At 48.4% G+C, this 15,131-nt stretch overlaps 1 protein-coding gene across 1 annotated transcript in view; it reads left to right on the top strand.

Moving 5' to 3' along the window:
• LOC144752791 (vasoactive intestinal polypeptide receptor-like) overlaps positions 1–15,131 on the top strand; it is a gene marked incomplete at its 5' end in the record, with an annotated part of 603,698 nt that overhangs the window by 203,141 nt on the left and 385,426 nt on the right. The window contains one exon of the mRNA XM_078640644.1: positions 13,048–13,180. Coding sequence (XP_078496770.1) covers positions 13,048–13,180 — 133 coding nt within the window. The remainder of the gene's footprint in view (positions 1–13,047; positions 13,181–15,131) is intronic.

Raw genomic sequence — 15,131 nt, 5'->3', positions numbered from 1 at the left:
CCACAAAGATTCCCCATCCTGGAGTGCATCCAATGAATCTGGCATGCTGTGGAGGGTTGATTGATGTCGGAAGAAAAAGCTCCTGAAAGGTTTCTAAGTGTGAAAGTAACATTTTGATCGAGGTCTTCTGCTTAGTGTATCTGACCAGGGCTCTATCGCGATTATTCTCAAACTTTGACTTTGTCCCAGTCAAGCACGACCAGATGTCCCAAAGTCGCACAATAGACTTTTAAGCACTGGAAAGTGTTAATTCTTTAAACATTCATATCTCTGGTTCCCTACATTGAATTTTTGTTATTTTGGTGTCTATGTGTTCATAGAAATATAACCTATTGTTTATAAATGGGTGTGGGATTTATATTCAAATCAAATCAAAATAATGTGTAAAGCGCGCTACTCACCCGCTAGGGTCTCAAGGCGCTGGGGGGGAGTAGCTACTGCTCGAACAGCCAGGTCTTGAGTTGTTTCCTGAAGGAGAGATGGTCCTGGGTCAGTCGTAGGTGAGTGGGGAGGGAGTTCCACGTCTTGGCCGCCAGGTGGGAAAAGGATCTTCCTCCGGCGGTGGATTTGCGAATTCGTGGGACGGCGGCGAGGGCGAGGCTGGCGGATCGGAGCTGACGGGTGGGTGTGTAGAATGTGAGGCGGCTGTTGAGGTATTTCGGGCCCATGTCGTCGAGAGCCTTGTGTGCGTGGTTGAGGAGTCTGAACGTGATCCTCTTGCTGACGGGGTGCCAGTGCATTTCAGATGGGCAGAGATGTGGATGTGATGAGGGATGTCCAGGTTAAGTCTTGCAGAAGCGTTCTGTATGCGCTGGAGTTTGGCTGTGGTTCCAGCGTAGAGGGTGTTCCCGTAGTCGACTGGTGAGGAGGGCCTGGGTGACCGTCTTCCTGGTTTTGGTGGGGATCCAACGGAAGATCTTTCGGAGCATCCGCAGGGTGTTGAAGCAGGATGATGAGACGGCGTTGACTTGTTTGGTCATCGTGAGGGAGGAGTCCAGGATGAAGCCCAGGTTGCATGCGTGGTCCGTTGGCTTGGGTGCGGTGCCCAGGGCGGTGTGCCACCAGGAGTCGTCCCAGGCAGAAGGGGATGGTCCCAGGATGAGGACTTCCGTCGTGTCCGAGTTCAGTTTTAGACGGCTGAACTTCATCCATTCCGCTACGTCTTTCATTCCTTCGTGGAGGCTGGCTCTGGCGGTGGCGGGTTCGTTGGTGAGGGAGAGGATCAGCTGGGTGTCGTCGGAGATGATGTTGAGGTTGTGTTGGCGTGCGATGGCTGCGACCGGGCTCATGCAGACATTGAAGAGGGTGGGGCTGAGTGAGGATCCTTGCGGAACGCCGCAGATGACTTCGGTGGCAGCGGATCGAAACGGGGGGAGGCAGACTCTCTGGGTTCTTCTGGTGAGGAACGAGGTGATCCACTCCTGGGCCGCTCCTTGGATTCCGGTGTTGCTGAGGCGCTGTATTAGGGTGCGGTGACACACGGTGTCGAAGGCTGCTGAGAGGTCTAGGAGGATGAGGGCAGCTGTTTCCCCGTTGTCGAGCAGGGACCTGATGTCGTCGGTAGCTGCGATGAGAGCGGTCTCGGTGCTGTGGTTTGCTCGGAAGCCGGACTGTGAGGGGTCGAGGGATACGTTTGTCTTGAGGAAGGCGGAGAGTTGTTTGTTGACGGTCTTCTCGATGACTTTGGCCGGAAAAGGGAGGAGTGAGATGGGGCGGATGTTCTTGAGGTCCGTGGGATCCGCGGTGGGTTTCTTCAGGAGGGCGCTGAGCTCGGCATGTTTCCAGCTCTCCAGGAAGGTGGCAGATGTGAAGGAGCTGTTGATGATGTTCCGGAGATGGGGTGCGATGATGGAGTCGGCTTTGTTGAAGATGTGGTGTGGCCAGGGTCAGTTGGGGCGCCGGAGTGGATGGTGTTCATCAGGCGGGTGGTGTCTTCAGTGTTGACCTGGGTCCAGGTGCAGAGGGTAATGGTGGGGGGCGTTGGTTCGATGGTTGGGTGCGTGGTCTGTGCACCGAAGCTGTTGTGTATGTCGTGATCTTGCGGTGGAAGAACGAGGCGAGTGAGTCGCAGAGGTCTTGCGAGGGTGTGATGTCGTTGTTGCAGGCGCTGGGGTTGGAGAGCTCTTTAACGATGCTGAAGAGTTCCTTGCTGTTGTGGGTATTGCTGTCCAGGCGTTCTTTGAATGTTGTCCTTTTGGTGGTGCGGATCAGCTGGTGGTGTTTGTGGGTGGCGTGCTTGAGGGCAGTCATGTTTTCTGTTGTCTGGTCGTGGCGCCAGACTTTCTCGAGGGTGCGGCACGTTTTCTTGGAGTTTTTGAGGTCGTTGGTAAACCACGGGGCTTTCCTGCTGCCGGATCTGCTGGGAGGGTTCTGCAGTGGTGCGAGGTCATCGGCGCACTTCGTGAGCCACCGTGTGAGGTTGCAGGCTGCTTCGCTGGGGTTCGGTGCGTTGGTGGGTGGGTTCTGGCTGAGGGCGGTGGTGAGCTGGTCGGCCGTGATCTTGCTCCAGCTTCTGCGGGGAACCTGTTGCGGGTGGTGGTGGGTCATGGTTCTCCTGAAGTTGAAGTGGACGCAGCTGTGATCTGTCCAGTGTAGTCCGGTGGAGTGGCTGAAGGAGATCTGCTTGCTGGAGAAGAAGATGACATCAAGCGTGTGGCCGGCGTAGTTGGTGGGGGTGTTCACCTGTTGCTTGAGTCTGAGGTTGGTGAGGTTGTCTAGCAGGGCGGCGGTGTTACAGTCCTTGTTGTTCTCCAGGTGGATGTTGAGGTCCCCTAGGAGGATGTAGTCTGAGGAGGTGAGGGCGTGCGGGCTGAAGAATTCAGCGATGGTTTTGCTGAATTGTGTGCGTGGTCCCGGGGGTCTGTAGATGAGAGTGCCTCTGAGGGTGGCCTTGGGGTCGGTGTGTATCTGGAAGTGAAGGTGCTTGGCGGCAGTGAGGGTGTCCTCGGAGTTGGTTGTGATGCAGATGGTGTTTCTGTGGACGATGGCGATGCCTCCTCCGGTTTGGTTGACGCGGTCCCTTCGGGTTATCTTGTAGCCATCCGGGATAGCTATGGCGATGTTGGGGGCTGAGGAGGCGTTCATCCAGGATCCGTGAGGAAGGCGACGTCTGGTGATGTTGTGTCAAGGAGGTTCCAGAGTTTGACGGCGTGCCTGTGGACGGAGCGGGTGTTGAGCAGGATGCACTTGAGGTCATTGTTGCTGGTGCTTGGCTTGGCGGGTGTGCGGTGCAGGTTCAGAGGCAGGTGAAGTTGCAGGTGAGGCATGTGAAGGGTCTGTGGGTGTGTTTCGGGATGGCTTGGTAGCAGGCGGGGTTCCGACCGGTGTTGAGATCGTGGAGGGTGGCGGCGTTGTAAGTCCGTCGGGTGGACTTGCCTCGTCGAGGGCCAGGGTTCCTGGCGCTGGGCGCGGTCCAGGCGCGGACGGGGGCAGACGGGTTTACCTTTGGCGCGCCTTCGGCGCACAATCGGCGCGCCCGCTGCGCATACGCATGGACTGAGCCATAAGTGGTGAAGTGGGAGGGAGGAGCAGCTGGGGGGCGGGAGCGGGGTGGCGAGTGGGAGGGGTACAGAAGGGACAAGGGGCGGGGCCGCAGGGGAGCAGCGGCAGGGAGCGGGGGGGTGAAACGAGCGGGAAAAAACAGTCCTAAGGGTGGCAAGAAAAAAACAGCTGATACCAGGGGCGGAAGCAGGGCACAAGTGCAGAGTCAGTCACAACATATGCACAGCAATACAGTGAGAGAAACAGGGACAACAAAAGGGCAACAGGGCACAACAATACAGTGAGAGAAACAGGTGCAACACAGGGCACAGGAACAGAATCAGGCGTGAAAAAAGAGACAAGATGCAGAAAAGAAAACACCTCAGGGGCAGCGGCGAACTCGCAGTGGCAGCGGGGGAGACCAGGCGCACTCAGAGGGAGCCGCACGGTGCGAGGAGCGATTGGCCCTGGGGACAGGGTATATTGTGTTTGTTGTCTTACTTATTTGGCGTATTGGTGTATATAAATGTTTTACAGTCCTATCTCTTCAGTTAGGCCTGACTACTGGCTGCCAGCTACCAAGTGTTGATCAAGGGAGTATTATTAAGATCTTAACCTGCCCTTACAGTTTTAGTGGCCTTATTACTAGTGGTAGGTGCATACTTGCCTCTACCAACAACTCACTTTCCAAAAGTGTGCATACTCTGCCAACCAGAAACCTCAGTTTCTAACAATAATGTTGTCCAGCAGTATTTTAGAGTAGACCTAGTAGAGAAGCCAAAGGGCCCCAAGTGATCCGAATCACACTGCCACTGGTGAGGAGGTCACCACCATCTTTTTCCTTTGTTACCTATTGCTAAAGTTAATGCACACTCATGGTCTTCATGGCAATAGCGCATGTTGCCAATTGTCTGTCTTTCCCACTGCTTCAACAGGATGAACGTTTGCTCCAAGCACCAGTTTAACAGTTCCTACCACAGAGGATTCAAATACTGAAAAAAATCAATGAATTTTGAGTAAGGTGATGCACACACCTACAGCAGTTTTGATGCATCATCCTTTTCTGTCTGGCTCTTTTGCTTGCGCATGAAGGCTGTTGATGAGGTTGTCTCGCCAAAAGGATGCCTCATATCTTTCAAAAAGATGGTCAGTAGTTCCAACGGACTTACATTCTACTCCATATATCACCTTTTCCACTTTTTGATACTGGCTTTTTGTGATCTACTCAGGCACATAACCAAATTCTAACGGTCCTGTGAAAGTCTTCCTGTTCAAAGTATTTCTGTAACAACTCCACACATCATCTTTGGAGGTACTTTCACCTCTGGTGCCAGGCTCACCATGGACACTGGTGGTGGTAGTGGTGATTGTAGACACAGGAGGAGTAGCAGTAAAAGTGACAAATCAAGTTCAGCATCACCTGCATTGCCATCAATCTTTCAAAACACTTCTGAACAGCCACAGCAACTGATGAGTCTAGCTAAGTAGTCAAGAGCAACTGTCCCTGTGGCTGCAACTTCTTTATGTCCAGTGGAATCATATTCTGGCATATTGAATATAGTATTCTAAGATATTCGCCATGAAGGACTAATTTACTTTCTGCTCTCTCCCTGGAATTTTTCCTCATAAGAGTGAATTGTCACTTGACTCAAATCTTCTAGAATGTAATTGCCATGTCTGCTGTCTCCCTGCCAGGTTTGTACCATACTGTTAGCACATATTTTGAATCACTCAATTCATTCATGTAACAGCATTCATTTCCTAGATTCAATCTGCTCAGAAAGAAGAGCAAGAATGAACAAAATGTGTCATTCCTCCAGCTATGCAGGAAATTTCACCAGGTCACCATGGATGTTGTGAAAGGTCTAATGTGACACGTTTTATTTGAATCCTCTGTCTATCACATGTATCAATATTAAGACATAATGCGAGTGGCTCATTTGGCGGCAGAAACAATACATCTAGAATGTCTCCCTGCACAGAAATCGGGATGTTTCCACAAGTAAATGGGATATGCCTCATGCAAATGAGAACACCACTTCATGTTTCAACAAACCATTATAGAATATATCCATAAGTGGTAGACAAATGGGAGGGAAAAGGACCACCAGACCACCAATTCATCTGAACTCAGAGGTGCAGTCAAAACAGACTCTCAACCCTGTGCTCAGTGCAAACTAAGGGGCTGTATTGTTATACATTTTTTTCCTATCGCTATTATCACATTTTTTAAAATCTTTCAAAAATGTTACTAAAGTGAAAGTAATGTCAGTTTAACATAGATTTTCAGAAACAAAAATCCACAAAATAACTGGTTTAGTATTAGAATACTCCTGTGAAAAATATTTTACGAAGACAACTATGGGCTAGATGTAGGTAGTTCTATTTTACCACTTCTTAAATACTGAATTTTACTGATTCGGCATTTAGGAAGTGGTAAAATAGAGGGGGGGGGGGTATGTAGATGTTTCAGAATCGGTAAATACCGAATCGTTAAGATTCGGTATTTACCGATTCTGTAAATACCGATTCGGTAATGCTCATTGATTCCTATGGGCCTTGAAGCCCATAGGAATCAATGCCAATACCGAATCGGTATTTATCGATTCGGTAAATACCGATTTCAGCAAGGGTGCAGGGGGTGTCACTTTGACACCCTCTAGCACCCCAAAGACGGGCATGTGTGCCATGTGGCACACAGACATGCCCCAAGGGCATGTCTGTCTGTCACATGGCTAGGTGTGCATGCACACATGTGCATGCACACCTGGATTCGGTATTTTACCACCCAATTGGATTGGGTGGTAAAATACCGAATCTGTAAGGCTTTAGGGACTCTGAAGAGTCCCACCTACATCTGGCCGTTACCGAATCGTTAAAAATACCGATTCGGTATTTTACAGAATCTGTAAATTTACCGATTCGGTAAATTTACTGAATCTGTAAAAATGGGCCCCTACATACCAAATACCCATTTACTGGTCGGTAAATGGCCACCTACATCTGGCCCTATTTTGGCAAACTTTGACCACCCCTACTAGCAGCTACTGTCAGGGTTCTGATAGTTATGGGCTTCATTTTGATGTCGGTGGGACTGCCACTGACAGGCCTTAGGCCCTACCGCTATCCGGGCATTCGGTCTGACTGGCGCAATATCATGCGGATGGTTGGACCACAGCAGTCTGTGGGACAGACCCCCGCCTCCTACAGGCACAAGGAGCCTGTAGGGGTAGTGGTAGGACACTAAGTAGGCCTCTGTAGGCACCAACGTCGGGATTAGGATGTCCCTTTTCAAGAGCCTTTTCATGGCGGTCCCACCACCATTAAATTAAAGGGCTGTCAAGAAGGGACTTTGGGGGCCCAAAGCAGGGCACCTTTCCCCGTAGGCCACTGCAAAGTGGCGAGGGGGCTCTTGTGGTGCACCCAAACATCCATGCACCCTGTACGAGGCACTTCATGGTGCCTGGCACATGTTTCTTGGATGTTTGAAAAGTTATTTTTCTACTGTGGCTTGTGCTGTGAACCTTTTTCGGGCCACAGCAGAAGCTGCAGTAGAAAAATACATTTATGATCACCTGTATTGTGGCTGTATCGTAATGAGGCCCTAAGTTTTAGAAATATTTGTAATGCACTCACATGAGAGGTCTGATTCCCAGACAGCACATACCATTCTCCCCTCTTCAAGGAGCCTTTGTCACCCCCTTAAATGTTCGCACAGCCTGTAGCTTACCATGACTCTGCGGTGGGCAAACTCTTTACTCTGTGACAGAGTAAATAAACCCTGTAATGGCCAGAATGTATGGCCACCCGTGAATCCTCTTTCAATGGTTTCTGAATGACAAAAAAAGCTAGGAGTGCACAGAACAGAGCCTTGTAAACTTGGAGATCTTGTAGTCAGAAGAGGTAGTGGGCATACATACAAAATATATTAGTTTGTCTCTCCTCAGTGAGAAACCACCAATGTAACAGTGTAGCCGATTGTCATGCAGCACTTCCTTGACTGAGAAGTATCAGGGGCCGTATCAATAAGTGCTGAGTGTCAGAATACATGCTCTGAGTTGGCCTCAGTCTATAGTGCAAACACTGAATCAGTAACTTATTATGCTTGCCTATGAGCTGCAGAAAGCAAAGCTGAGAAAAATGAATCAGTGGTCACACCTACGAAAAACAAACTGATTGGTTCCCCTTGCCAGCCCACACCATCCTCAAAACCAGCTGCAACATTTACAAAGGCATCACAACTAGCACCCCTGCTTATCTTGCAGACAAGCACACTATCTCTGGTGGTTTGTAGCACACCCGCAGCCAGGACAAAATCAGACTGCACACCTGCAACCAGGACAACATCAGACTGCACACCCGCAGCCAGGACCCCATAAGCCTGCAGACTAAGAAGAGGTAAAAAAAAAAAAAGACAACATTTATGATCCCAGGCCTTAGAACAACATCCCTATAACATCCCTATATCTGTCAGGACCACCTCAACGCTGCTCCAATTTGGAAAATAATTGAAGATTCACCTCTTTAAAGAACCCTATTTTGCCATAACTTTGCGAGAGACTTAAAATTTCTGGTTCTCTCCAGAGAAGTGCTAACAAAAAATTGTTCTTCCTCTACTAATATGCAAACTGGATTATACAAACTCTCTGTACTTGGGCCTGTCCAGAAAATGGATCAACGGGTTGCAAGAGGTTCAGAATAAAGCATCTAGATTGATCTGTAAGGCACTGATGTATTCATATAATTCTCCAATGCTCTGAGAACTTCATTGGTTGCCTGTGGAATATAGGTCAAATTTAAGATCTGCTTTCATATCTTCAAAGCTTCAGTAGGGAAGGGACGTCAATTCTTAAGGGAAACTGTATCAAGAACTCGCCAGTGCAGGATTTTCGTTATTCCTCCATGCCTTTCCTCGCTGTTCCTAGCATAAAGAAGGTGGGCCGCGGTTTTAAAGCAAGCCCATTAAGGTTGATGATTGTCTCTTCTTCTGCACAATTTGTCAGCAAATCACTCCATAATGCCAAATAACCACTGGTGATCATTTGATATTTGATATTTATGTGCATTTGTAAAGCGCAGACGTTCGCTCCCAAGGGAGCATCATGGCGCTAAGCAAGCTGTGACGGATAACTGAAGAAGTGGAGTGTGATAAAGGAGTGAAGCTAAATGGCAGCCAAGACAGAGGAGTCTGGTTGCTGGTAGACCCATGTCTTGAGAAGTTTTCTAAAATTGTTCTCATTTTCTGTACATCTAAGGTTGACAGGTAGGTTGTTCCAGGCCTTGGCTGCCAGAACAGTGAAGGATTTCCCACCTTTGGTCTTGTATTTGAATCTGGGGATTCGGACCAGATTTGTCCCGGAGGATCTCAGGCAGCGCGGGGGATTATAGCGCGTGAAACGATTTGCAAAATAGCGGGGCCCTGTATTTTGCATGGTTTTAAAAACTGTGAGGAGTAGTTTAAAAAGGATTCTTTTATGCAGCGGCATCCAGTGCAGCGAATTCAGTGCTGCCGATGCTGATGACCTTCTGGGGAGTTGTAAAACCAGTCTAGCTGCAGCATGTTGGATGCTCTGCAGCTTTCTGAGAGTAGATTTTTTCACTCCGGCCATAAGGCCATTGCAGTAGTCGAGTCGGGAAAGTATGAGAGCTACCGCGACTGACTTTCTAGCTGCAATTGGGAGAAAATCAAAGAATTTCTTTAGGGATTTTATTTGTCCAAAGCAGCGACCGGCAGTAATCTTGACGTGGTCATCGAAGGAGAGCGATGAATCGAATTGCACGCCTAGGTTCCGGGCTGATGGTACAGCCCTTGGAGGGGCCTCTGATCCTAAGGGCCACCAGTCTTTCTGACAAAAAGACAGATTTTTACCCAATGGGATGATTTCTGTCTTAGCACTGTTGCATCCAAGATGGTTAGTATTTAGCCACTTAAAAACATCAGAGAGACAGTTTTTGAACCGGAGATCTGCGTCAGTCCGCTGTTTGTCAATGGTGACGACCAATTGAGTGTCGTCAGCGTAAGACGTGACTAGAATCCCATGTGATTCTATCACAGCTAGGAGGGGTGCCATGTAGATGTTAAAAAATAGAGGGCTTAATATGGACCCCTGGGGCACTCCGGATGTGATGAGTTTTTCGCAGGAAAGGTGAGGACCGAGGGACACGGTCTGTGACCTATTAGATAGGAACGATGAAATCCAGGCCAAGGCTGTGTCTGTCACGCCAATCTCTCGCATTCTGTTGATTAAGATGACATGCGAGATAGTGTCGAACGCTGCTGTAAGATCCAGCAGGATGAGGACAGCTTGCTTGCCCTCATCCTGCAGGAATTTGATGGAATCAGCAAGTTCGATCAAAGCTGTTTCGGTGGAGTGACCGGAGCGAAAACCCGATTGCTGGGGGTGCAGGATGTTATGGGCTTCTGCAAAGGTTTTAAGCTCCTCATGTACTAAGTGCTCCGTGACTTTGCCAAGGATAGGAAGCAAGGAGATGGGGCGCATGTTAGTCAAATCTGTTGGAGACTTGTTCTGCTTTTTCAACAGGGGTTTTACGATGGCCTTTTTCCAGTCAGCCGGTACGAGTCCGGATTCAAGAGATTCATTAATGATGGCATTAATGTAGGGGTTAACTGTCTCAATCAGGTGATGTAGAATGATGGGAGGACAGGAGTCAGTAGGCGCTCCTGATTTACAGGCCCGAATTGCCTTACTAGTTTGTTGCAGGGAGACCGATTTGAAACTGGAGAGAGGAGGGTAGTTGACTGTTACCTCTAAGGGGGTTATCGAAGGAGGAGGGAAATCTTTCTGGATGTTGACAATTTTGTCAACAAAGAAATCTGCAATTTGATTGCATAGGCTCTCTGAGGGGGGTATTTCGATGGTAAGGGCTTTTGGATGGGTAAATGACTTAACTATAGTAAAGATAGTTTTTTGGTTTTGGTGGGCTTCGGTTACAAGCTTAGTGTAATATTCCTTTTTTGCTGTTTTTATGTCAGAGAGATATAATTTCCTCTGTTGTACATAACGTGTTCTGGAGACCGTGTCATAAGTTTGTCTCCAGTATCTTTCTAGTCTCCGACATAAAAGGTGACTATCTGCTAGGGTCTGAGTAAACCAGGGGGCATTGGGTTTTTTCTTCTTAGGACCCTTTTCCTGATGGTTTTTGGGCACGGTATTAGCCATGACAATTTGGTTCATCCAGATATGGAAGTTGCAGGAGTCAATTTCCACATCTCCAGTTACTATAGGGGATGGGGGTAGTGGTTGTGACTCCAGCTTTATACGTTCGGTCACCTTCTTCCAGTTGACTGTAAAGGTGGCTGGGGTATGCCTGGTACTGGATAGGGTAGGGAGAGGTATCATAACATCAAATGGGATAAAATAATGATCGGTCCAAATTTGAGGTAGCGGAGGGGAGGTTGAGAGGGTTGAAAGATTAGAGCAGATGCCATCAATAGTGTGTCCGGCCCTGTGAGTGGCAGTGGTGATACGTTGGGAGAGTCCGAAGATGTTTAAGGACTGTAGGAAGGAGATGGTATGGGGGTCAGCAAGCGATTCCATATGTAGGTTTATATCGCCCATAAGAGTGAAGTTAGGGTACTGTAGCATGAGCGCTCCGAGGGCCTCATCCAAAGAATTGAGAAAGGAAGTAGGATTACCCGGAGGACGATATAGGAGCCCTCCCGAGAGAGAAAACGAGGCATTGATTTTGATTGAAAAACCCAAGCTTTCCGTATCCTTGAGGTGACATAGATCAAATGTGTGGCAGGGAAAATTTTCCTTAATGATTAAAGCGACCCCGCCACCTCGACCAGAAGGTCTATCCCGCCTGAAGATGGTGAAGTCAGGGGGGAGGGCGGTAGCCAAATCGGGATTGGAGGAGTCATTGAGCCAACTTTCAGTAATAAACAGGGCATCCAGTTCGTGGCTTAATATTAAATCGTGCACGTCTTGGCCATGGCAGGCTAAGGACCTGGCATTGACAAGACCTCCCTTGAAGCGTGTGGAACGAATTTTTAAGGGGTGATGCGCGTCGGTGATGTCATTTATAGGCAGGGAGGAAGTCCACTTACAACGAGGACATGCGAGGGGGCTAGTAAGGGGGTCAATATGGGGGCAGTCGGAACAGTGGGGAGCGGGAGGAGGACGTAGGGACAGTAGATAGGTGTTGTCATACCTGATGACGGGGTGCAACCCGGCAGCATGCCCTGCGCCCGGCGCGATCCGGCCGCGGACGGGCGCAGACGGGCTTGACTTTGGCTCGACTTCGGCGCGCTTCCGGCGCGCCCGCTGCGCCAGCCCGCTGCGCCGTCTAATTGGGTGACACATGATATGGGGAGGAGGAGGGTGGGAGGCCGGCCCGACTTGAGCGCTGACCTCGCCGTCCTCACCCAAGATGGCGCCCACCGCCGAGTAAAATCACTACCAAAGCGGGTGGAGGCTCGAGATATAGGAGGTAAGGGTGTGAAGGGTGTCAGTGTACCTGCAATTCAATTCCCCAATCTAAAAGCAGCCCCCAGGATATAAATGCTGTCCAATAATAAAATGCTAAAAACGCTCCGAATAATTTTATAAAATGCCTGTCAGCAGTGTGCAAAGGTTCGCGCTTCCTCCTTGTTACCACAGCAGCTCGCAGCCCCAGCAGCCTCGCTAGGGAGAGCTCACTGTAGGGCAGGGAGCGCTGGGTAGGGCGGACCTAAATACTGTGGGAGGGCGGGAGGCCGGCCCGACTTGAGCGCTGACCTCGCCGTCCTCACCCAAGATGGCGCCCACCGCCGAGTAAAATCACTACCAAAGCAGGTGGAGGCTCGAGATATAGGAGGTAAGGGTGTGAAGGGTGTCAGTGTACCTGCAATTCAATTCCCCAATCTAAAAGCAGCCCCCAGGATATAAATGCTGTCCAATAATAAAATGCTAAAAACGCTCCGAATAATTTTATAAAATGCCTGTCAGCAGTGCGCAAAGGTTCGCGCTTCCTCCTTGTTACCACAGCAGCTCGCAGCCCCAGCAGCCTCACTAGGGAGAGCTCACTGTATGCGCTCAATTATTATGAAATAATATAATATAATATAATATAATATAATATAATATAATATCATATAATATCATATAATATATTATAACATGTACTGTGCTTCAATGCTATTTCAGTGTTTTAGTATTCAGTGTGAGTGAAACGTCTTAGTAAAGATTGCCATATTCTTATAAACCTTCAATCCCCTCTTCTCTCAATCCTTTGACATTGGGTACCCGCTTAACAGTTTGGAATAAAACATTAAGTCAATGCAAACTCCATATTATGATTACCAATTGCAAATCATATTTTAGTATCCGAGTTGTTCCAGCATTACAGAGCTGTCATGGCTCTACGTATGTATGTATGTGCATGTATATGGCCTAAACCTCGCTAGAGGCAGCGGGCGCTGTATGAAGAGATGGGTGGGTCCGTCCAAGTAACGGAGGGGGTTGGTTTAACAAGTTGTGTGAAGTTGCAGTATTATTTGAAATCTTTATCTTGATTGAAAATGTCACGAGTCTGTTTTTCCCCTACATCCCTTATGCTCCGCAGGAAGCTTTACTGCACCAGAAACTTCATCCACATGCACCTGTTTGCGTCATTTGTCCTGCGAGGAGCCGCCGTCTTCATTAAGGATGCTGTCCTGTTTTCCGACGAGACGGTGGACCACTGCACACTGTCAACAGTAAGGCTCGCCCTTTATTTACCTTGTCTCTTTAAAACTCGATTTATTGTTATGGTTGATACAAGAACTTGTCAAAATATATGAGTCAATTAGCTAGGGAGCGAGCAGTGAGTCAGCCCACAGAGGGTTATTGTCAGGAATTTTGCAAAACACATGCTATCTTGCTGTATCGTGATGGGCCACGTTGACTCAGCGCAGAGCAGAGCGGTTGTTTTTATGCACCTCGAGTGGGTAAAGTGAAGAGCAGCTCAGAAGAAGAAAGAGAGAAATCCAGAGCGCCACTGTCTTAAAATTAAGCTCTAACTTGGAGAAATATTGGGTTAAATTGATTCACTTTACACTCTTCAGGCACATAAAAATAGACAGACAAATCTGCCATGAGGCAGCACAGCCAATAATGGCCCCAGGGGTCGTATCATGATCGTTTCTGATTGCTGCGCATACATACAATGGGCAATTACATTTGTTTGTTTTCGAAATTGCACTACAGTGCAAACAACAACTCGGAAAATCTCAGAGTTAGAGCAGCGGACAACAAAAACTGGACATTCGGATCTGTAATTGCCTCTCCGGGGTTTCCGAGCTGTGCGGTTTGCAGTTCATACATCAACTTGTAGATCTGAGAGTTAATACATGCGCCACTGACAGTAATTAGGGCTGGCCTGGCCAGCGTGGCACACTGCATCTCCCATGGCCAGCAGGTGTGAGGCTGCTTTCAGAACAGGACCGGCTATTATAAATCATGATAGACTCAGGCACTCAAACTCATTGTATTCAATGCCTCCTGCGGCGTGGGGATGATCTGAACATTTTAGCGCAGACATGTGTTTCAGCCAGGGCCTAAGACGAATTTTAGAAGAAACAGATGCATGGATGCGTTATGCACACGCACTGCGCTCTGCGATTGTGATAATGTTTGAGAAATTTGGTGATATTGTGCTTCGCTCTGTGGGGGTTGCTGGGACATTAAAGTAGGGGGCATGGTGGGGGAAGCAGCCCAGGTGGCAGCAGTGCGAGGAAAATTATTTTTAAAAGGCCTATCTGCTTTCTGCAGTGTCGTTAGGGTGACCAACTGGCATTGGTGCAAATTCAGGACGGTGAGTGTTAAAATTCAGGACAAAGGGTCAAAATTCAGGACACAAATTCAGGACAGGAGGTCAAAATTCAGGACAATTGGATAAGTTTTACAGACACATCAGAGGGGCGCGCAATAGTATATAAGTAAGCCCAGGCATATCCAAACATATTCAACCATTTGCAAACCTATCCATCATGTATCCTTCCATCTATCCTTTCACTCATCCATCCCTTCATCCATCCTTTATCCATCCATCCACCCTTTCACCCTAGCCATCTGTACACTCATCCATCCACTCTTCTACCCATCCATCCATTCACTCATCCATCCAGCCATTTCCCCTTTCACCCATCCAGCCATCCTTTCTCTTACTCATCCATCCACCCAGTCACTCATCCTTCTACCCATCCACCCTTTCAGTCATCCATCATCCTCCCTTTCTCTCTCCATCGTCCCTTTCACTTAGCAATCCTTCCTTCCATCCATCCACCCACCCATCCATCTACTCATCCACTCATGAATCCATCCATTGACCCTATTACTCATACATCCTTTCTCCCATCCATTTATGCTTTCACTCCTTCACTCATCTATTCATCCTTTAGTCCATCTACCCTCCCTTTCGCTCACTCATCTGTCCATCCATTCACCCTTTCATTTATCAATTAATCAATCTGTCCATCATTTCACTCATCCATCTACCCACCCACCCACTCACTCAATCATCCACCTTTTCACTCATTCATCATTTCACTCATCCATCCACCCTTTTACCCATCCAGCTACCCTTCCACCCATACATCCAGCTATTTACCTTTTCTCCCTTCCATCCATCCACCACTCACTCATCAATCCATCCATCCTCTTTTATTA

The sequence above is a fragment of the Lissotriton helveticus genome, chromosome 5_1 (genome assembly GCF_964261635.1).
Source record: "Lissotriton helveticus chromosome 5_1, aLisHel1.1, whole genome shotgun sequence".
Lineage (NCBI taxonomy): Eukaryota > Metazoa > Chordata > Amphibia > Caudata > Salamandridae > Lissotriton > Lissotriton helveticus.
Note: the sequence above shows the minus strand (reverse complement) of the source record. Positions and strands in the feature narration are given on the sequence as shown.